The following is a 24411-nucleotide window of genomic DNA, read 5'->3' as shown; positions in this document are numbered from 1 at the left end:
AGACAGAGGACCGAAGAAGGTAAGATGTTTTTTTGCAGCCCACTAATAACACAATCATAGGGCCAGGAACAGCACAGCTCCTACCTCTCAGTTTATTATTCACCTACTAAACTATACAGACCTTAAAGCATAAACCAGCCCAGATCTAGTCACATACAGTATCTCAAGAGCACGAGCTCTCTGTCATGACCAAGCATATAAATGTTTTATGTCTGCCACAGAAGAAAACAACGTAAAATTGGAGTGAGGGCCAAAGAGTCAATTGAACTACACATAATGGAACAGCAAAACTGACATCCAGAAATATGTCCCTTCACCTACACCAGTACAAGAATATAAATATTGACATTACTACGTGTGTCACCATTCATGGACCTAAATAAGAATAAGAAAAGACCACACAATCAGATCAGTCATCTAAGTCCAGTATCTAAGAGTCACTGTATCGTTAGGGGAGGATGGAAGAGAAGAAGAATATAAAATATTTCCAGCCCAACACTTCCAGCCTTCCCTTTCCCCCTTCAGCCACCTTATGGTTGGACCAGATGATCCTAGAGGTCTTTTCCAGGCTTTATGTTTCTATGATTCTGGTTGGGATGCCTCTCATCAGATGTGATTTCTGTGTATTTAGTAACTTCCAATGGATTTCCCTATTGTCACCCACTGAATGCCTGACAAAGCAGTGTAAAGTGAAACAATTCCACAAAGTTCAAATTTCTTTTGTTTTGAAATTAGCTCCTCCTAGTCTTTTCTGAAGCCATTTGGTCCACCAATGTAAACAAGTGTATTTACTTCCCTTGTAAAAGTAAGCAAGAAACCTCACTTATTACTTACTTCACTGAAGTTTAAGAATTGAGTTGCATACGGCTTACAAGAGACCTACTATTCTCTTATTAAGCTTACCTACCTTCAATAAATCAAACCATAAATTCTACAAATTCAGACACAAGCAGTGAATCCAAGATTTGTCTTTGTTTTCTCCTTTTTTGCTGGTGTTCTTTTTCATGTAAGATCACATATCATTGCATAAGAAATGCAAGAGAAGCACCATTTTCATAGATACCTACCACAAGTCACACATTTGAGAGGATAAGGGTTTTGTATTTTCCATGGTTCACATACTTTATTTCTAACAGAACAGACTATTATGGCAGCTGTGCGTTTGACAGTGTGTGGAAGCTTTAATAAAATCTAAACCTAGGTTGTCTACTTACTATTTGTGATTTCCTTGGCATTGGTGCTGGTGGCTGGATCTGTGCCAAAGTATTCACTGTAGAACCAGTTTGTGTTACTGGGATCTCACACACAGAAGAAGATTCTCCTGCTGCTAAGGCAAGTAAAATGATTAAATCCTAGGCATGCTTTCAAAAAAAGAAAAAAGCAAGAGCAATGATACAAATTGCAACCAAGTTCATTATTCTTAATTAGAGAATACAAAGGATCATGTATACCATGAGTATTTTATCTTTAATGTCGTTCTTTTTTTACACTGAGTGTGGCATTCCTACCCTTTTCCTTACCAAAGAAGGCCTCTTTTCCCAAAAAGAATTACCTAAGACCTTTAATATCACAGTTACACTGAGAAAAGCTATAAGATAAATGACTAAGAGAAAAAAAGCCTATAAAACAGATGACACCAGAACCAAATTTCCCATTTCCCCACCCATTCTCTACAGACTGAAGACTTTTAGAACTTTTCTTTCCTAATAAATCCCATCCTTATCAAGATGCTGTACCCTTCACAGGAGACTTCTGGCACATTCTGATAATGATTTGCAAATTTCAGCTCTGTGGAAATGTTGAAGGGAAATAAAAAAGAATTAAAGTACGAACCAATAAACATAACAGTGGAAGAATAGAGTGGGTAGAAGAACTTCCACTAAAACCACTACAAAAGCAGGATCAATTTGCAATTTCATTAATTAGATGTGATGTATGAAGTTTCATTTTAAAACTACAATCACATTTTTCTGTGCAAAAATGTATTTTGGCCTTGCCTGTTGCCTCATATATGACGCACGTAAACGAGAGTGAACTAATTAAAACTTTCATACTGCATCCTCTCTTTGAATGTGTGGGGGGGGTAGGTGAGTTGAGATGACATCAGGAAAGCTAAAGTCCAGCTGGAATTGAAGCTGGCCAGGGATGTCAGACAAGGAGAACGGTTTCTGTAAGCACATGTGTGACAAAAGGAAGGCTAAGGAAAATGTGGACCCACTGCTAAGGAGAAGAAAAAACGCCAGGTACCAGGCTGTGCTGGGGGCCATGCAGTTAGAAGCAGCTCTGCAGAAAAGGACCTGGAGGGCCTGGCTGCACATGAGCCAGCAGCGTGCCCTTGCTGCAAAGACAGCTACTGGTATCTTGGGTTGTGTTAGGCAAAGTATCACCAGCGGGTTGAGGGAGGTGATCCTTCCCCTCTTGAGTAGGGCTGGTGAGGCCACACATGGGGTGCTGTGTCCAGTTCTGGGCTCCCCAGTACAAAGGAAACGTGGACATACTGGAAAGAGTTCAACAAAAGGCCACAAAAATGATTAAAGCATTGGAGCATCTCTCATAGGAGGAAAGGCTGAGAGAGCAGGGATTGTTTAGCCTAGAAAAAAGAAGGCTGAGGAAGAATCTCATCAATGTGTACAAAAATCTGAAGGAAGGGCGCAAAGACAACAGAGCCAGGCTCTTTTCACTGGTGCCAAGTAACACGACAAGAGACAATGGACACAAACTGAAACATGGGAGGTGCTCTCTGAGCATCAGGAAACACTTGTTGTTGATTTTTCTTTTTTTTAAACTGTGTGGGTGATGAAGCATTAGCACAGACTGCTCAGAAAGGTTGTGGAGTCTTCTTCCCTGGAAGACCTTGCAAACTCATTCAGGCATGGTCCTGGGCAATACCCTGTGAGCAGGGATCTGGACCAGATGACTTTCTGAGGTCCTTTCCAACCTCAACCATTCTGTGATTCTTGCTACATAGTTCCACTGCTGACATAATTGTCCCCAACTCATGCAGAAAAGCTTTAAGCATAAGGGCCTACACAATCAAAAAAAGAAACAAAAATGCTGGTACTGATTGTGTTTAAATGTACAAGGTAAACTGAAAACACTCTCCTTTAGGCTGTAATAACAATAGCTTAATTACAGTAAAATAAATCTCTAAAGTATAATTACCAGTTTGTTGTAGAGACCCAAGTCCTCTAGACTGCCCTTTGTTTGCTAAGCCAGATGACTTCTCAGTCCTGTTCAAAAAAAAATAAAATTAGAAAATTTTCCATTTAAGAAACAAACAAGAACTCAAACCACATGAATTCAGACTATTTTCCAAATTATAAAATTCTTGTAACATCTTCAGTATATTTCAGTGTCTGGTATTTTAAAATATTAGTTTGTTTCCCTATTTCTGAGCAGGCCAATGGTAAACTGCACCTTATCTAAAAATGTGAGGCAGAAGAATTACATACATTCAATTTCTGCAGTTTGTACAAAGCTGATTTTCTTTCCCTAAGTTCTGAAGTTCTTAACATTACTTTTTAAAAATTCTTTGGTGTGCTTTGTTAAAAATATGTATCGTGTACATTATAGCAAACTTCAGGAAGTTGCTTCTCCCTTTTACAATTGCATGTATATGCAATTAACAGGCTAGAAAGGAAACTCAATGGTTGCTTGCTTCTTTCACTCACAAAGCATCAACCATGTGTATTATCTCACATATACATATATCTGTACTTGCTAACCATCTAGGCTTGCATAAACGATACTCTACCAAATATTCAGTGTCTAAGAATCCAGAATTTCCCAAGACAATTTACTAACATATCTCACTATGCTTACTTTGGGAAAACTTTCCATAGTGTCTACATTATTGTTGTCACAACTTAGAAGTTTTCTTTTTAGAGCCACCATGAGACGTAAAAAGGAGTGGAGTGATGCAGTACTTTATATGGACAGACCTGCATCTGTGCTCCAATTTATTTATTTATTTATTTTTAAGGATGAGAGACTCTCACTTCTTCCAAACTTTTATCACAGGTCATATTTTCTAGACTTCTTATTATTGATATTCTCTGGTTTTGGCCTTACTACTTTGTATCTTTATTTTAATTCAATAACCAAGACTGAATACAGTAGTCCAGCTGAGACATTATTGATGTTGAGCCAATCGGAATAAGTAACTCCTAAATTTTGCAGGTCATAATCAAACAACACTCTTTCTCTTTGCCTCTTCCACAACAGCATGAGTCTTCTTATTTACGATTCACCATGTCTTTGCAGATTCTTCTCTTGAAGACTTTTGCTTAACCATACTTAGCTGTTCTCCATACGCCATTTTTGTAGTTGGCTGTTCTTCAGTACCAAGTGTTGCTTACTAAACAACACTCCTCTTCTTCCCAGACTACTACTAGCTTTTCAAGGCTAGTTTAAATATAATCCTATTCACTAGTACATTTGTCACTTGTAACATCTTACAAATTTAAAGATCATATTCTCTATTCCAAGTCTCAACTCCTTCCATGAATGAAAATACTGAATGGAACTGAACAGAGGATAAGCATGTGAACAACAAATGGCACATTCAGACAGTAATATTCCCTTATCTCTTGTTATTAGAAGAAAATTAGAAATGGATTATTCTTTGTGCCTTATTTCCATCAGGGCTAAGCATTCTGTAGATACTGTAAAAGTTATAAAATATTAAATTGCTAGGCTGTTCTGTTTTTACCATGGGAATCCTTGTAATCTGCTCCCTCAGTATCTGTCTTCTGTTCAGTCATATATGTTAGAACATATCACTGGCAAAGACTGCATGTGTTATAGATGACTTGCATGTTATATACCATAAAACTGAGAAGTTAATCATTATGAAATACATGCATTAAGTACTAAAATGGCATCAGTTACCCAGAAATAGGCTTTCTTTGAGAGATTCGACTAGGAGGTTGTGGGGGCAGTGGTGGTGGGGTTGGCTTGGTTTGTGGAGGAGCTGGTTGCTGTTTTGATTGCTGGTTCAAAGCTTCCATAATGCTGGCTGTCTTTGCCACTGGAGGCGGTGGTGCTGGAGAAAGCACATCTATGGAAAAAAGTTAGACAATGAAAAGGAATTAGACTTCTAGTTACCATTTTGTCTCTTGGGTTCTCATCCACAGGTCTTCCTGTTACAGGATTTAGCTTCATCAAAGAAAAATGCTTTACTACTTGTTATCAATAACTTAAAACATGAAGTTATCCTTCCATTGGAAGGGTGACCTCTTTGGAAAGAGGTTTACGTTTTGTTTCACCTACTCAAGATCAGAGAGCTCACAAATACTCCAATTCATCAAAGCATTAAAGTACAAGCAAAGAAAATTCTCAAGTGTTACCAAAGTCATTCTGATCTAACATTTTCAAGAATATGACTATATTTAGAGTGATGTTGTTGTTTGCTCAATCAAGGCCTTCAGTTGGTGTTTTATGGAAAAGTATTTGAGCAAGTGTCTGAGAAATTTTGTTTAGAGAAAATTCTTTTTAAAAATCCTGTTATAATTAATATTTAGTCAACGAAACTTTACATTATATTGAATAATTAATTAAATTTCTATTGAATTCTTGAAACCAACACAACAGCAGCTGGCAATGCATTAAAACATCCTTTTTACACTCTTACAATCTTCAAGAATTATGCACAATGTGGAGACATAGCCCCAGGCCTATATGTAACACTTATTTTTACAGCTCACTGGTGAGATATGCATCATTAAAACTACATATCAAAGTGGAAAGCTCTTTAGCTCTAGTAATAGCTACTACCTTGCATTGACCCTTCACTATACCATGCACTGAAATTTCAGAGAAGACAGTTCATACTAAGTTACTGGATGGGAACGATAGGCCGAAGCTACAGTCACCAAAAGAGGAAATATGAGTTGTGAAAATGGAAAAATAAGCCAACTATGATTAGATACAGCAGAAGGGAAAACAGGGGAAAGTGGAAACATACTTGTAGATGTTACACGCAATGGCGGCACAGGGGGATGAATAGCTGGTGGATCAGATGAAGATCTCTGCCTGCTTATACTGTCCACTCCTAAAGAATTTGTCTTCCACATTGTATTAGATGAAGAAATTGTCTGAATACCACTGCCAAGAACTGAAGGCTGGACTAAAAAGAGAGGAAAATACTGTATTATTATTATTACTTACCCTAAGCACAAAGTGTTAACATTCACACCCGTGCTTTTAAAAATGGTGCAGCTACACACTACAAACACTACATTCACAAAATAATTTGTTCATATTCAGAACCACTGCCACCTTGCAGGAATGCCAGAGCAGAAATCAGAGTCCACGTAAAATTACATGGACGTAAAATTACATGGAAGTTTCTGGTTGAAGTCTTACTAACTTTTTACCCTAAAGTTTGTCTCCAGTCATTACTTTAAAATATGTTAACACTTGAAAAGCAGACATTTCTTAACAAGTAGAGAAGGCACATCTTGCTACCCTCTTTAATCCCTGACTGATAGCTGTAATTATTGCAGGTAGTCCAAGGAAAGGACCTCACCTTGGGTATTAGCAGACATTGCTGACTCAAAGTGAAACAGCAGTTTTGATTTGGAATCGACATAAAACTGAATTTCACCCAAACAAGAAGCTCTGACAACTAGTCATGAAACTAGTATCAGTTACAAGGTACTGCTTCCTCAGGGCTTCCTAAACGATTCCAGTCTTAGGCTAAAGAGCTGCATCTCCATTTTATAAAAACACTATAGATTTTCACCATGAGGCCAACATTTTGCACTTCTCATGTCATGTTTCCCTACTCAGAGCATGAGCATCATATTAAGAAAAGATGAAACAGAGTAAGGTATGAATAAATATCAGGTTGCAGGGAGAAGTGTACAAGGCTCAAAAGACTTGGAGAACAGCTTAAAGCTAAGAGGATAAAGGAGTAACAATAATACATCATAAGCAAACCAACAACAATATCAGCAATCAACAAGAACCTGAGATCGGTGACGCTATCATAGCTTTTAACTGAAATATAAAATAATAGGCTACTATATTGCTGGAGTAAAAAGAATATGAGTTAATAACCTCTCTGAGCCAGGCAGCATGCTTTCTTGGTGGGAGTTGTACTATTTTGGTGCCAAAAAGTCTGGGGTTGTGAGTGAACTTAAAATGACACCATTTCCAGTGTCATTTAATCAAGGGCAGTGGGTGAAATAGCATTGTTTGCCGTGGGTAAAATAACATCAAAGGGTAAGAGAGTCTTTTTAACTCTCCAGCTGTATTAATTTAGGGGTAGTATCTAACAGTTAAACAGATAGTAAAAGCTCCTTCACAGACAAAAAGCCCAAGAAACTAGGTGAATTTTCCTGTTTGGTGGGGGAAGCATTCCTTTTTGTCAGGTAAAATGACATTAAATTGAGACTTCATGCAAAAATGTTAGATGAAAGGAATCCCACCTTGGTTAAGGAACTTAGTTTTATATGCTGCTAAACTTCTCCCAGTTTCACACCACCCTTTCGAAGTAGGACAACACCATGTTGTTCTATTGTTCCCTCTTTTTTTTCTTTTTTCTTTGTGCCCTCAAGACAACATATTTGTATTCGACTTCCGTGCTGCAGCCATTCCTGTGGGACCAACAACTGACTTTTCATATTATACAAATGTTCAGTTTGCAATCTCAGGCATGGTCATTGTTGTATGGAGGTATTTTAACCTCTGTGTAGTGCTTCCAAAGGCAGACATTCCTCATATATGCCTAGAACATGACCCACTCTTATCTCCTGATGTGGAGTCTGAATCACAGGAGGATAGAAAATCGTGTGTTTACACAGCCATCTTTTTGGAATTTAACATTCCATAAATTTAGCATACATGAGAGATGCTGATTAATAAAGGTATGAAGCAATAAAGCACACTGAATGTGTACTGCATAAAGATAACCTGTACAAATTTCTCTACACTTCTCCACCATGATCCAAACAGATTGTATATGAACATAAGAATGAGGTTTACAGTGTCAGCTTCAATGGTAGATTTTGCAAGCACATGTTTCTGAACTGGGATGAGACCAGTACGTTTTTCATTGTTCAGCTAGTCACCTGCAGTTACATTTTCAGTCAGCTAACAGCTGTGTAATTTATCCAGTTCTTCGCATCATGAACCTCATACTTTGTTCCATTTTATTTCATCAACCTTGAAGCACGTTTCTAATAAGAAAGGACTTTGCGACGTTAAAATCTCTCACATTCTGCATAGACTCTCCATTTTCCCAGGTATTAAAATCATTTTCTGCAGCAGCCAAATGCTGTGGAAATTTTACATGTTTAAATTTTCACTCTGACAATGACATCTTAAAGTATCTGAAGTGTGAAAAGATGGAATACAATCAAAAAGTACTTGCTGAACTAAATCCATTGCAGCCCTCCTTCTAGTAAGTTGTTTAACTTTATTGAGGTTTCATGGGCATTGCTTTTCCACACACTGTTGTGTACTTTCTTGCGGGTACACTGAAAATCAAACCCAGAATTGGTTGTGCAGATTAACTTCAAGTATTCAAGATGAAGTCATTGATAAACTATTCCAATACTTACCTGTGCAATATAATGCTAAAAGAAAACTTAAAAACATAACGAAAAAACGATCCCATTCTTCTAACATACAGTGTTGTTTTCCAGTGTTAATACCTTTGCCAATATTCCTTGGAGGTAGAGGAGGTGCACTGCTTGTAACAGGTACTGCAGGCTGAATGGGAGGTGGACTGCCGCTGAGTATTGCTCCATACGTTTCGTTCTGTAATATACTTGGCATAAATCCTCTTTGCTTATCCTTAGCAATGTTCGCTGCATCTCTTGCCAACGATGCTACATTAGGCTGAAGTTGGTTTGATCCCAGCTGATAGAAGCTGACGGGCCTGTCCTCTCTCCGATTAGGACTGGGTTGCTTAAACACAATAACAAAAGCACTCACTGATACCACATTATTTCTACTCGCTTTATTTATTAATGGGAAGTTCTTAGCTTCTAGACAGTAAAGATGGCTTCTAAAATGCATTTTTATTGCTGCAAATACATAATCTAGAATCTACATTCCACCTTCTTCAAGACAAAAGTGTGCATAAGATATTACTGTATCCTATATATACACAGGGCTATGCTGCTATAGATAATATAGGCAATATAAATATTCAGACCAGAGCAAGGAAAGTTTTCCTGCAGAAAACCACCAGGTAATATTTTCAAAGACACAGAAACAACTGAGGAACCTAAGCCTCATCCAGCAGTGTTCAGCCCAAAATAGATTACAATCAACTCAAAACCAGAACAACACTGCACCCAAGTACTCTACCTGTAGCTCAAGCTACAACACATTAGGAGCCCAACCTTCTCATGAACTCTTTTTAGCTCACTAGTATCACAGGAGCAATTAGCGAGATTACTTTAATTGGCAGCTGGGACGGAACATTGCTCAACCCCTGCACATTATGAAATGAGCTCTAATTAGTTGTCTTTGAGATTTGCAGCAAGTCATCTGTTTGCTATGCACACTTAGCATTATTTTTCCTGTTTCAACAGCAAGCATGATAATTATTGTTATCAAATGATAATTAAAATAGCTAGAGTTATAAGTTCATATGGCTAGTGCAGGAGTGGGTTGCAACATTCCATAGTTCAGAGAGCATAAATATGTCTTCAGAAATAGCTTTAGATAAACACATAACTGATGTACTGGCTGTATGAAATTAAAATAACCATTTAGAGTAAAAGCATTTGGGCAGAATAGATTTACACCAACAGTATCATGAATAAGCAATCAATTTTTCTCTAAATATATCCAGTGTCCACTCTGGATAGATCATTTAGGACCTTTAGACATGTTCCAGCACAGTGTAATAGCTCAAAGACTTACCAGAATGATGTACATGACAGCCAGCCACATCAATCCCCACCTTTACTTTGGTTTAGCAGACTCACTCCTCACTGGCTGACTCTCCCCCTTCCCTGACCTCTCCACTGTCTTGGCTCTGGTATGCACTTCAGCCCATGCTTGCTTCTGCTTTCTAAACCATCAGAAATTTTTGTTTTGTTTTCTTGACTTAGGTTTTCACTGGTTTAACAAACTGAAACAGCTTGATAAAGGGTCAAACGTGTGCCAGAATGGAGGCAAAAGATGAGCTAGGACCTGGCAGCAGAAACCAGTTGTATTGTTCTAGCCTTCTTTCAGGTTAGGTTTGCTTTTCTGCAATTTCAGAAGCTGCCAAGTTCAGAAGCTACCCTTTCTGACAAAGGCAACAAAATCTTGTCAATTGTTTTACCTGAAAGAGACAAGCCTAATATACTGATGCCTGTAAACACAACTCTGATGCGATCCTAAGCACCAGCAGTATTCACCAGTGCATTCAATGTAGTCACAGACACTAGTCTGTGATTAATAGTCCTTACTCTTCTTTCAAAAGTCCCTGTAGTATAAGCCTATTAATAGCAGGCAGTGAAGTAGCAGTTTCATTACTTCAGCCTCAATGCTGAGTAGCAAATAAGTTCTTACACAAGGTGGAACTCAAGGGACGGACCAAAAAAAGAACACAACTGCAGAAGGCAACTAGCAACAATAAAGGAAATGAAGAAAAAACAAATAAAAAATAAAAATAAAAATTTAGAGTGTCCTATAAAGGCACTGATTTGATAAACAGCTAGTTGTACAGTACATAAAATGTTTTAGATCAAAAAACAAAACAAAACAAAAAAAAAAACACACCACAACATACCAGAAGGTTTCAAGCTGCTTTATCAAAAAGATCGTCATTATTACTATTATAAACTGGATGGTGACACAATATACAGGAGTAGATAAATGGAGGGATATACTATAAAAACTCACCCAGAACTGGATTTAACAGCTCACAGACTACAGATCCTTGCACAGATACCAAAATTCTCCAGAGAAATCTTAAGAAAATTCTCAGAATGTAGCAATTATGCTTTGAAAGGGATGGCTCATGACATTTATTTTACTTTTTGTAGCTAAATCCAGTGAAAGTCAAGAGTTAGAGGTAATAGCTCTCTCAGATTAAGGACATAAGACATGGGAAAAGAACCCCATGCAGACAGGATATCACAAAAGGGATAAAAAAAAAAAAAAGTGTTCACCATTTTTCAGTGTTGTACAGGTATCAAAACTTGGTAGTTTGTTCCCTGTCTGCATGCTTAGGTGTTTAAATATTTTTTTTTTTTTTTTTTTTTTTTTAAAGTTGGTGCTTAGAATAGGAAAATTTGTATTTTTTTTTAATGTAATGAAGTTCCTATGCTACCAGAATACTTTGTCATGTGACTACTTGTAATATGACCTTCCTTGGAGATATTAAAAAATCAAATAGATATAGTCCTGGGCAACTGCTTCTAAATGACCCTGCTTAAGTAGTGTGGTTGGACCAGATGACCTCCAGAGGTCCCTTCCAACCTCAGCCATTCTGTGGCATCCTGTGACCCAGTAGCACCACACCAACTCCAGAGGTACAAAACATCCATTAAGGTACAAAAACAGAGAAGAACAAAAATATTTGTAGAGGAAGATTCAGAATTAAGACCCAGGCCTGCTATTAGTGAACATGCCTAATTTAATGCAAAAGTTTAGCACCACTGAAGACAAGTCAATGCATGATTTGTTCCAAAATTAGAGGCAGCGACTAGAGCTTTCTCACAAAAATGAGGAGATACTGTAAGGTACCTGCCCTTGTACTGGCAATTTTCCTAGCTTATGGTATTTCTGCTTGATGATCAGGAGGTCTAAATATTCCTGATGCGTTGAAACAATAACAACTACTATACTATGTGTATATTGAGTCTGTTAAGAAAAAAAAATCACATCTGGCTAATTGCAATCTGATTATAACCACATGTTCATTTTTTTTTTCATGTATTTTATATTAAACAGGAAATTTAAGATAAACAGAAAGTAAAATTTGAGCTATTTAATTTTATTATTGATTGTCATTTTGCAATGCCTTAATACCTACATTAAGGAGTTGTGTTGAGATTGTTACGAACATTGTATTTACAGAGATATATGCACAGAAAATTAACAGCGTTCTGATACAAACCTGTAGCTTTTCATCCATATCATCATCACTTTCATCAAGATCTTCGTGGAGTAATCGCCATTCATATTCTACATGCACATGAGAATTAAATCTTCCAGACAGTGCTTGAGTAAGCTGAGGAACAAAAGATGACTGTTGACACTACTGGTATGTGCAGTACTTACTTTTAAAACAACATACTTTAAAACTAAAAATGCACACAGAATGAACCTTGGTTTCTAGGTACAAACATTACCTTTATTTTAGAAAACAATCTTCAGTAATGTGGAAAGCAACTGCACTGCAGTGAGTTCAAAGAATGAAGCTCCACCCAAACACAACAGAACTAAATCAAAAGCAACGAGCCTTTTCACTACCCATTGCAGGCCCATTCTCCATTTTTTGACAAGAAACACCACATCCTACTTGTTTCAGTTTAGAAATTGCAGGTGACTGAAATTAACTGCAATGGCAGGTTTTTGATACAGGCTCGCTAATCAAGGAACCTTGACCCCATCAATCCATTTTTCTTGTTTACTAAAAGTACTGATGAACTTTGTTTCTGTGGCCTTCATCCATAAGAAGTATGGTGATTTGATTTCAACAGGATGTCAGACATAAAACTTTGTGGATTTGAGGCCAATGTCTCAAACAGAATCATGCTCTGGCACCAGGAAGTTAAGCATTTCCAAAGCATCTAAGAAAAAATATAATTTTCTTCGTAGAAGCACATAACTTGATTGTTTTTTCTAAGCAGAAGCTTATTCTGTCTGGAATACATTTGTTAAATATTCAACTGTAAACCACTGAACATTCAGGCATGATTCTGCTTATAAATGCACAAAGATATGGAAAGATGCAACACTTACCAGCTCTTCACAGTGAGTATGTTTTAAGCGTTTAGCTATATCAAGTGGCGTCTCTCCTGATTCATTAGCTATATTACACCAAGAAAAGAAAGTTAGGATAATAGGAGTCATCATTAATCTGTCCATTATTAAAGACAGAGATATACTTGCAGATACATAGCGAACTACTACACCAACACACTCTAAAATTAATCTGTTTCCTCCACATGGAGATCCAACTAATACCAGCCCTCTGAACATGAGGATCAGTAGCAACTTCACATGCCACATATATGGAATGATAGCCATAAAAGAGCAGTATATAATTAGGCAACAAGACAGCAGTTGAAAACCTTGGTACATACTTAATGTTACACTTGCTTTTAAACGAATTTAGGCCTAAGTCAACTTTAAATTTGGAATGAACAATGAATATTTATTTATTTTTTTAATTATGGTATTATTCATAAAATTATGTTAAACAACTGAGGTGAAAATGCACTCACTTTTCTCTACCTGCAGCAGTTACAAATATGAAATTGAACATTACCCTTTTACCTATTTCAATTGAAGCTTTCCCTCTCAGCAGCAATTTGAGGCACTCAACATTGTCCGTCAGACAGCAGTAGTGCAGGGCTGTGCTACCTTTACATGTCTGCTTGTCTAGATTGCCACTATTGGAGTACAGGAAAGAAGAGGAAAATTGATTAAAATAAGGTTCGTTCCTACTCTGAATTAGTAAACCTCTCTCATTACACGATTTTCAAAGAATAATATTAGATTTGCAAATACTAGAATTATTTTTAGATACTACTTGATGGAAATGCAGTAAGGGAAACAATTTAATAGTTTTCAGTATACCTACCTGTTCTGCACTAAAAAGTCAACTATATGGAGGGATGTCCGATCAACGGATCTAACAGCAAGGTGAAGTGCTGTTTCATCTTGTTCCTAAGAATAAAATAAAAACCACATTGGTTTCTTCTGATTTACAGAGAAGCAAAAATTTTAATAAGGCATAAATTAGATCTATTAAAGTATTTCATTTCAAATTATTCCAACATGTTACCATTAAAATATCTCTTGCAAAGCCTTTGTTCTTTCCCTTTTGTTCTTTTGAAGTAAATAAACAAATGAGTTCAAAAAAACAAATAGATTATTGAAAAAATAACGTTTAAAAACATTTTAACTATTACAGTATCTGGAAACAATGTTAGATTAAAAACTTTAGTAGCTTCTTTTGCTACAATTAAATTACAGCATTAAAGAGACAAACGTTCAGAACAGCATTTCAAACCTTAGCCTCAAATAAGTTCTTTTTATTATGAAAGCATACTGAACTTTTTAACATTTTTTTTTCTAATAAAAATTACCACACTTACATGCCCGTTGGCCAGTGGAATTTTTTCTGTGAGATCCACACCGTCAGCATATACTTGGACTAACCCAAAAATGTCTCTTGACTTGACAGCTTCACAAAGGGCATGCAATTTAGCTGCATTGTCAGCGTGCTTTTTCCTTGCATATTTTCTCTCAATATACTTGGCAGTAATATAATCTTTTCTTGCATTCCTGAAATTGAATATAATTTACTTTTTATAATTTTTAGCAGAAGATGGTTAGAATTTCCATAAGTACATGCAAGTCATTTGAAATAAAATCTGAGAAAGACTGTAGTTCTCATTCATTGTCATTTTTCTTTTTAAATATGCATGTAAGACATGGAGTCTCATATTTCCAGTATGAGATGGAACTAGAATATGGACACACACCATAAATTTTCCCCTCTGAATTCTGGTGTAATACCGAGATCAAGAATACTCAGCTTTACACACAGAAAATACATCAAAACTTCATGATCCTGGTTTGCTAACAGCAGCTTACAGGTTGACGCTTTGGATCTGTATTCACAGCAGTGGCTACATTCTGCAAAGCAACTGTTCACCACAGCTATAACAGATAGGGAGAACGTAGCAGAGTTTTTAGTTTCACCTCTAAATTGAGGTGAAACCTATCGCTTAGTACACTTGAATCAGTACGTGACTTACCACTTCTGCTGTTAATACACAACTAGCAAGCACCTATTCCTTTTCCCATCACTCTGCGACAGGATCTGGCATGCATCTCACAAGCATAACTGCTTACCAGCTCTTGGGATTTACACAACATTGCACAGAAGGTATCTGACAAAGCCAAAATTTATCATCTAGATAATCTGAAGAATAATAGACTGAATTAATGGATAGCTCTTGTTCCTAAAGCAGAGGATGATATTCCTTTCTGGTTTTAAAAAGTGTCTGTTTTCACATTCTTATTTAATGAAAAAAACACAAATTTGATATACAGGTTTTTCAAAGTACATGAATGTCTCATTTTTGAAATGTCTCATTTTTGAAAGTATTTTAAGCTATGGATTTAGCATCCAGTAATCTTTTTACTATTTTTAATTATTAATATATTTTATATGATTATTGATAGAAGCAATCAAAAAATATTAAAACTGTAGTATTAATAATAAATAAAATTGTATTAAAATTGTCAGAATGGTGCAAGTCTGGATAACATAAAATCAGTTTCATCCAAAGCCATTTCTTCTAGGTTTGTTTCTGCATTATTTACCACCTCTCTTATGACAGCATAGGATGCAGCCAAGCCAGCAGCTGTCCTTGCTGTGTCTTTGCTATCACAGTTCAGTGTTCTTGAGGAATTAAATGTTCTCTTATTACTCTGTAGTTATGGACTGAAGTCCTAGGAAGGGTCTCTACATAGGAGGTGTTCAGTACCTTTCAGGGAAAATGTATACTTCATTCTCATTTCTATTTTGTGTTTAAAAAGCACAAAACAAATAGAGTTGATTTTAATCTCTATTTTTGTGCCCTTGTGCATCTTTAAAATTCGCAAGAAATTGTATTTAATTTCTTCCTGTCCCACAAATCATGATCGAGAGAGCTGGTAACATAATCCCAGCTATTACTGAAGGTATGATCAGATAAAGTTCAATAAAAGAGCAAAGCATCAAGAAAATAAAAAAATATATATTCCTTGGGTATAAGGTTATATCTAAGGTATTACAAATTTTCCATGGCATGCTGGTGCAAACCATGAGGGGACAAGCCATTAGCAATGTCAAATTTAATGCCTGCCTTTTTCAGAAGTAGTGGCTTTTTACTTACATATCACTGCTTGGATTAGGTTTTATCATCTCATCAACTGGCAGACAGAATTCCATAATCTCATTAAACCCAGCATTCCCAATATTCTTTGCAAGCTGTCAAAAACAAAACAAAACAAAAAAAACATCCACAACTCACTTAACAAATATGTTTGGTTATTTGTAACACACATGCTAGGAGGAGGACAAGGGAAAACAGGATTTGGGACTTTTGGTTTCTGATTCTTAGTTCTGCTATTATACCAGTGACCATGAACAAACCCTTCTGGACAAGTTTTCAGCTGAGATTCAACACCCAAACTAGTAACTGAAGAATCAAGACAATAGTCTCCATAATAAATGTAAGATACTTAGTGCTGTGTGAGAACACACATGAATTGTGACAGAGCAGCTGATATGTGGTAGCTTCTTTGTGTAGCAAAGCCACATACAATTTCTTCTTTTGAGGATTAATTATTTAACATTTTTAGGAGACAACTTTCATGGAGTATTTGTGAACTCCTTCAATTTTTAATCTAAGAGATATTTTAAAAAGAATACAGCTGTTTGACAGCCAAGGGTAAAAATAAACAAAACAAAACAAAACAAAACAACCACCACCAAAAACCTTGAAAGCAAAAAATATTAAGCCTTTATTAATTTGAATTCTGAGATCAGGCAAAGTTTACAGCAAGTCACTATGTTCTGGGAGGCTCCCATAATCTGGAGGAATTACAATTCCTTAAATAAGGTTTATCAGGAGGCAACTTTCAAGACTGGAACTATATATAAAGTGACAAAAATATAGTTGTGTTGGAAGTATTTTATCGTGCTATTTGTAAGACAATAAAAGCTATTTCATTACCAAAAGTTCAGATGTTCCCAGCACATCTAATGTAAGTGATTGCATTCTGGAATAGTGAACACCAAGTTCTCTATGGATTCCTGAGCATTCAATGCAAGTTAGAATTCCCAAATTTGTTGAAAGCCAGGTAGGATCTGAAACGAAAAGCACCCACAGAATTAAAATTAATACATGTAATGGCTTCATTCTAGAAAACATAATTTTTACAGAATTTCATTTCTGTGTATAAGATTATTGTACATAAATTATCCGATTTTAGTATTTATGCCTTTTTGCCTTTACTTTGTCTCTGCTGGGAAACACAAACCAGGATTTATTTATTTATTTATTTATTTTTAATAGTGAAAGAAGCAAAAATGCACTTTTAAAATTTGTATGCGCTTGCATGTGCATGTGTCAAAGGCAACTACCCCTAAGGGAGCTGCTCAAATAGTCTAGTTTGTCTTTCTCCACACTTTCAAGAACTTTTTTGTTATTTATTTATTTATTTATTTATTTTTACAAACACCAATATTATGGTGTCACAATCTCAATCAGGGGTTATAGGTGCAATCCAAACTAACATAATGTTGTCTGGAGTTTTTTATTTTGTATTTCAAGTACAGACTTTAGACTATGTGAAGCAGCAGTGATTATGAAATATACACACAGCACCATACTACAGTGAGTTCTCACTCAACTATTGCGAAGATAACAACGCTCATCCCTCTCTTTAATTACCCTTCCTTGTCTTTTTTACCCAGTATTTTGCATTCTTGCTATAACATTCCCTCGTTTTCCAGTCAAAGAAGTCATTTACGGAGATTTTGGCAACTTGACATTTATTCATTTGATAAAGGTGTGGTAGTAGCTATTTAGAATCTTCTTCTTTAAAGATAGCAGAATTGACTCTTCTCATAGTTTTATACAGTATCTATTGCTGAAAATTATTATTGATTTATAAAATGCATACTGGTTTAGAACGTTTTCAGCTACAGCATAAAATCCAAAAAGCCTAAGTCTTGCAGTGTCTCTGTAACATAAAATTACACTGAGAACTGCAGGAATTTAAAAATAATTTGAAGAGGATTAAAGTAGAAATGAATTGATCAACAAAACCAAAACCAATGCTCCAAAACACAGTCAGCAGATGCATTCTTTTCCAGTAAGTGCAGTCTTAGACCATCTCCTGGCTCACTCTCAAAGTCAAATATAAAAAGATTAAAAAAAATATATGGTACATTAGGAAAATGCCTTGAGTATCTTACTGCCTTACTTGCCCAAGTATTATGTAAATTTGGTAATATGTGGGCTAATAAAGTAAGTTAAATTGATTTATATCAGCAAAAGTTACAATTAGCAAAATACATAGGAGAAAAATAAGCTTTTCGATATCTTTTCTCCCCACTGAAAATATGCACATAAAAAAAAAAATCAATCTTACTAAAGCAGCATAATGGAATTGTTAGCATATTCTACAGTGTACAATCTTTGTGAAATAAGGAGTAAAAGAGAAAGCATAAAATATCAGCTTAAACACTCTCATGATACATAGAATTTTTACCAATTAGAAATATGCTTAATAGAGTCACCTTGTGCTCCACAGTCACAACACACATCATTTCCAGTCATCCTCTGGACTTCAGATATAATTTCTTTTGTCAGTTCCTGGACAATATTATTTTCTCCTGTGTTATCATCTCCTTTGAATGCATTATTTAAAGCTTCCTCTTTGCTGTTTTGTAGAACTGATGTCCATCTAAAATGGCAGTAATATTTTGCTATTAAATGTTTCGGCACTTCTAAAGTTCACGGTAACATCTCAGAAGGATACCAGTATCAGAAACAAGTTTAGCAAAGTAACTCACATTTGACATTCCTGTTCATCCTCTGCTTGAAAGTGGTACGTCCTGTCATCTGCACAATAAATAATTCATGTACAGATTAAAAAACTGGTTTTGCAGAAAACTCTTGGAAAAAATCTAAGATTTATGGGTGTTTGACTCCTAGGGTCTCTAGTCTCATCACTGGGGCACTGACAGCCAAAAAGTCTATTCAGCAAGTTTCACTTGCACTGGGTACAGTTAGTTCATCTGTGTTTACACAAGGTGGCTTGTTGCTCTTTACACAGAAACCTTTCTTTAGTGCTGTGATTTTATTACTCAAGCAGTGGGAGAGTGTAGTTATTTTCCCACATTCTAGATATAACCTCAGTAATCATAAGTCTAAAGTTCTGCTGATGGCAAGGAGGGGAGTGTCTAAAATATAGACTCCTTATTTGAGGTCATCTGTGAATATAAGAAAGGTTTCAAGTTTCCAAACGAGCTCTTCAACCACAATAATCAAAAAAAGGCAAAACAAACTTGTCAGGCTCAAAGACGCAATCAAGATAAAGACACAGTCAGGATAAGCCCTAGGCTTTTCCAATTAAATCAAACACAGAAAGCGTGGTTTAAGCCTTCTTTTGATCCTGTACAAAGTTATAACTTCCTAAGATGATCAGCTCTGACATTTTCCATAAGAAGAGTGATGTCACAGCAAAAATATTGTTACCCTGTTATATGGTGGCACAAAATGATATAGGAGTACTTGGAGTAAACAAAGCTCTATAAAAAAGTAGTCTTCCAAAGAGATGTAGTTAGTTTGCATTATGCTAAGATGCATGAAATGGTAAACTGCCCTAGAAAGGGCATTTTACAAAGACTTTATTTTATTTTAGCATTTTCTAAATGCTAAAATATTTAAGTTGATTATTGACACACCTTCAGAAATAATGCAAACCCCTTTGATATTAACTGTAAAAGTAAAAAGAAGTAAACAACAAACCTACGTGATATGAGGTCAAAACATTTTTTCTCCTCTGGATTTGTTTTCACTTGGCAGGTTAACAGATTGAGCTTTGCTGGAGGTCGGTTAGCCTATTTGAAGATAAAACAAGACAAGTTTTAGTATACTCGTACTGACAGAGTCCTGCAGTCCAAAAACATGGGATAACATCTGACCGGCCAAGAAGACTTGACAAATGGCTGCTACCTCAGCTTTTAAGGTATCCAGGTTTTGATTTATGCTTTCTTCTGGTTTGTAAACTGTTTTCTTATATTTGGCTATTTTGTTCACTGATAACTGGATAAATGCTAGAATTTTGAAAGGGGGGAGAGGTGATAGCACCTTAACTGTCACTACTTTGATCACCTTACCAGTAATATTTATCTCAAACAGTCAGGTATAACAAAAAGACATACAGCTTATTTTAATTTAAGTTTTAAAAAGTTAGTCATCTCGGTTTTCAATAATCAGTGAAGAAAGGGAAAGACTCAGCAGACATTTAATCCCAATCAGCCTTCCAAACTGAAAGAAAAAACAAGTTTGCATAAAGAAGTCTCGCAACAAACTAAGCTGATGCAGTTCATTATCAAAAAATGTAGTTAAGCAGAATATTGTATTTCATAGGGATATATGCTTTCTAGTTAAGTTCATCCCACCTACTTCAGTTCCTTACTGAATAAAACGTGGCAGTGTTTTATTAAGAGTAGAATGAATAAGCAAATTTCATTTTGAAATAGTCTCATAAAGGCTACAAAGACTTTTCAAACAGCAATTCTGCACTAATCTCTTCTTTCCCTTAGCCTGCCTGTCTACCGATCTGGGGTAGGACCTAGAAAGACGTTATGTTTGCAACCTTGACTTGAGGGATTAGGAATTAAGAAATCACTATTGTAAAGACCAAAATATACATAAACACATTACCACGCTTAATGTTGTGTTCTAACCTTTTTAATCTATCAAGCTGCTAAGACAAGGTTTAATCACCTAAGAACAAAAATTATCAAATGAAGCTGAACTGTCGCATAATGATAAGTAATTTGCAATGAATAATAAATGTAGATCTTCTTAAACTCTTCTAAATTTGCAGATGAAAACATTTCATTCAAAAAGAAGGGAGAACAAGTCTGAGGCGTACAGATTTCCTAAAAACAATCCGATAAAATGATGTAGCTGGCAGAAAAAGGATAACAACATCATTATATTGCAAGACCAGGAAAAGATCAAAACCAGGGAGGAACATAAGGAAAACAATCACATATTCTTTTTTTTTCTTTTAAATGTCACAGCGTCCTTGAAAAACAACATGCTCGTGCTTTGCCCAGCATAGCCAGCAGACAAAGTCATTCATGCTTTGAAACAACAAACCTGCAGGTCATTTGCTGGGCTATGTCAACCAAATTGTACCCATGAGAGGTTTTGGAAGCAGTAAGATGACAACTAATTGACAACCACATTGTATTCTCTGCCTAGCAAGTAGCTTTTTGAATTCCAGACATTCCTTTTAGCAGTAAAAGGGCACGCAGTTTTCATTATTTTAGCCTACAAACAGCAAGAGCTCTTTGAAACTAGAAGTATGCAAGAAAACATCTCGGAAATGCCAACTTGGGCCTATTTTCTTGGTTATGTTTAAATATACTTAACAGTCATAGCAATACAGTTTCCAGCGTTTCAATTTTAAATATATTTGTTGTCTAAGAAGTCTCCAGAAGCTGCCTATAATGAAAATATAAAATAAAGCAAACAAAAATCAAAATATAAGCATTTGTTAAAGAAGCCACCAGGCAGCTAGCATGTATTTTTCTCACAGACTGTATGAGAACGTAAAAATGTACGTAAATTCTGGTTAAGAAAGAATCCACCTGCTGGAAACTATAGAAGAGTCCCCAGGACTTCAGAGCTGAAGTTCAAAGAGGATCTAACTCATTTTCTCTAACTTGTGAAATATGAAGCTGTAAGTGGACCCACCAAAATGTTTCAGAGAGGTCTGGAGGCCCAATACACAGAGACCTCTTCTCTTTGAACAGCAGAGCACAGCATAACAATTCTGTATCGGTATTTCAGTACCAGTGGAAATGACTGCAACAACTTAAAACACATCCTGGGCCAACGTGACAGTTTTGGAATGCAGCCGTATTTCAAAGCCTGTCAACTGAGAACCTCCTTAACCCTCTAAGAGAGTCAATATTAACAACGGTATTAAAAAGAAAAAAACACCCACAAACAAACAAACCAAAATTAAAACCGTCATGTTAACATTTGGCTGTTATCACCACATCCATCCTCCTATCCTGCAGCCACATAACAGCCTCCCCATGCCCACTACTCGGTGAGCAACACGTTTCCATCCCATGGCAGATGTTCCTCAGGGGACAAGTCAGAGCCTCGGGATAAAGAGAGGCGAGGCTGTATAAATCTCTTAGACATTGTAGGTTGTTCCAGAATTTGGCAAGACACTAGAAGTAGGAATGGTAGCAAATGTGTAACTGCTATGAAATTCTGTTTGAAATCTCTGGGTTTTGTTCTCTGGTCTCTGACTGGAGAAATAAACTTCAGACTGCTACCAAATTTTTGGACATCCACATTAACACACCAGTGCCCGGAAAAGATGTGCTGCCAGCCCTCATGCATGCAGACCCCAGCATGAACTCCTGTTCCTTCCTGGAAAAACTGTCCCCCTCCATCCACCAAAAGGATTTATCCTGCGTTACATCCAACAAGCAACACATGCAGGAATCACAAAGTTTGGCTTCTGACACCATCCTGAGCAGTTCCGTGATACAGAGCTGATTTTTTTTTCCAGATACCACAGTGACTTACTAAGAATCAATAGATTAAATCTGACTCTTCTGTGCTCAGACTGTCCCATGAATCATAATGGTAGATTAAAGTTTCCAGAAGTAAAAAACAACCAAAAAGATTCCTTGATAAGAACATTCTCATATTTCTTTTTCTTTGCAGACAACCAGCAAATATCATTTAAGCTCCTGAAAATCAAATCAACTTTGTGAAATCCAAGGTTCTGCAAATGTAAGTTTTTCCTTGATCCAGAAACCACTTACAAATTCCTATTTATATTGTTCAGTTGGCTTCTATCTTGTTTTTTTTTTCAACCACTGATGTTAAATTGCAGTCAGGTAGATGTCACAAATTTGCCAATTGCTAATAATTACACAAAGGAGCAGTGTCTATTTTTCAGTCAATTTTTATCTCCTGCATTGCTCCATGAATGCTAATTGCTTTGAAGCTTTTAGCTGTCTGAAAAGCTACTTTCTGCACAGATGCTGATATAGACATGTTCAGCATTACAGCTAGGTGAGAACAAATCATATTCTCCCCGTCTGCATCAGGAGAGCACTTGGCAGGGAAATTTAAGTCAGAATACAGCACCTGGAACTGCCTGAAGATGGCTGCTCTAGAAACTAACCAAAGAATCCCAGTCCTTCATACAAATCTGAGAGGCTACAAGACCAAAGAAGTCCATGAAGAAAAGGTAGCCTTTAAAGGAAAGGGACTTACAATTTGTATTTAATAAGGCAAACAAAACTGACAACTTAATTTTTGAGAGATGGTTCATTTTGATGAACAGCTGGGAAAAGATAATGACATGTCATATTTTAGAGACCAGGAAATATCAGCCCTGACAATGCTTGGAAATCAATGTTATTGCTTCAAAAGTCTCAGAGGGTACTCAGAGCAGCCCAAAAAATCCTTAAGAAACAGAAATTGTCTCTACCCTTTTCAATGCCTATGAGTTGAGCATTGATTTTTGCACAAAACTGCCATCAATACATAAGGAGAAATTAAGCAAATGAGTAAAAAGTGAAGTAAATTTTAAAATGAGATGGCATTCCCTTATTTTTTTTTTTATTATAAAAAGATCAAGACCAAACTTGTGAAACCTACACAGCTAAACCTGCATTTAAGCATCTACCTTAAGCAACTGATTTCCAGCTACAGTTCCACGGATCTGCTTCTAAAAGTGTCTGACCATCTGGTAGACAACTTATAAAAAGAACAGAAGAGTATCTTGACAGAACTCCGTAAGTGCACTTGGATTAAAAATCTGCTCCACAAGTGGATGTTGTAACCTCTGCCAGCTCTGAGCTGCCCTAGCTCCACTCCTCCTGGTCCCACTAAAGCAAGTCCAGTGACAAGTCCATTTGCAGCACATGCAGACTCTGGTACAGAAATACCAACAGATTCTTCTCTAACAAAGACACACTCACACACAGTCAAATGGGGATAAACTGGTGGACAGTCCCAAAATTATAATGACTCTGCTTTGCAGGCCTGTTTTCGCATTCCTCTTTAGTTCCTGGTTGTCAATTCAGAAAGCAAGAGCTTGTGGCTAGATGCACAAATGAGAGATTGATTCATTTTTGCTGCCAGGGTCAACTTGTAGTTATAGCAACAGGCATAACAGGATGAAGAACAGAAGGGTTCATAAGAGGAGCAAGAAACGGGACTGTTTATTGGACAAAGAATGGGAAATACTGTCACTGAGCTGATTTTTGCCTTAAGAAATTTCAGAAAGTTTTGAGAGCGCAACATAAAAAGAGGAAGGTTAATGGAAAGGGAAAAGAGCTGAGTTCAAAGCCAAGAATAAAAACTACGCAAGTATAAATTCTGAAAGCAGGAAACTTAAAAAATTAAAGTAGAAAGTATTACAAGTTTGTTAACATGTTGCAAATGT

General features: G+C 36.4%; 1 protein-coding gene across 3 annotated transcripts in view; it reads right to left on the bottom strand.

Moving 5' to 3' along the window:
• The window catches only part of ASAP2 (ArfGAP with SH3 domain, ankyrin repeat and PH domain 2), an 84274-nt gene that overhangs the window by 5805 nt on the left and 54058 nt on the right, over positions 1-24411 (bottom strand). Inside the window, exons 12-26 of one of the 3 annotated variants that reach the window (XM_082758060.1) lie at positions 19723-19810; positions 18761-18809; positions 18485-18651; positions 16914-17047; positions 16071-16165; positions 14280-14469; positions 13763-13848; positions 13456-13571; positions 12919-12986; positions 12071-12184; positions 8661-8916; positions 5966-6127; positions 4891-5059; positions 3163-3230; positions 1215-1327 (exon numbers count right to left, since the gene is read on the bottom strand). In XM_082758060.1, coding sequence (XP_082614186.1) covers positions 1215-1327; positions 3163-3230; positions 4891-5059; positions 5966-6127; positions 8661-8916; positions 12071-12184; positions 12919-12986; positions 13456-13571; positions 13763-13848; positions 14280-14469; positions 16071-16165; positions 16914-17047; positions 18485-18651; positions 18761-18809; positions 19723-19810 — 1875 coding nt within the window. The remainder of the gene's footprint in view (positions 1-1214; positions 1328-3162; positions 3231-4890; positions 5060-5965; positions 6128-8660; positions 8917-12070; positions 12185-12918; positions 12987-13455; positions 13572-13762; positions 13849-14279; positions 14470-16070; positions 16166-16913; positions 17048-18484; positions 18652-18760; positions 18810-19722; positions 19811-24411) is intronic. The other 2 variants (XM_082758061.1, XM_082758062.1) reach the window with 2 other exon arrangements.

This window comes from Aythya marila (genome assembly GCF_965140915.1).
Source record: "Aythya marila genome assembly, chromosome: 3".
NCBI lineage: Eukaryota > Metazoa > Chordata > Aves > Anseriformes > Anatidae > Aythya > Aythya marila.
The sequence above is the reverse complement of the archived record's forward strand: the minus strand, read 5'-3'. Positions and strand labels throughout refer to the sequence as shown.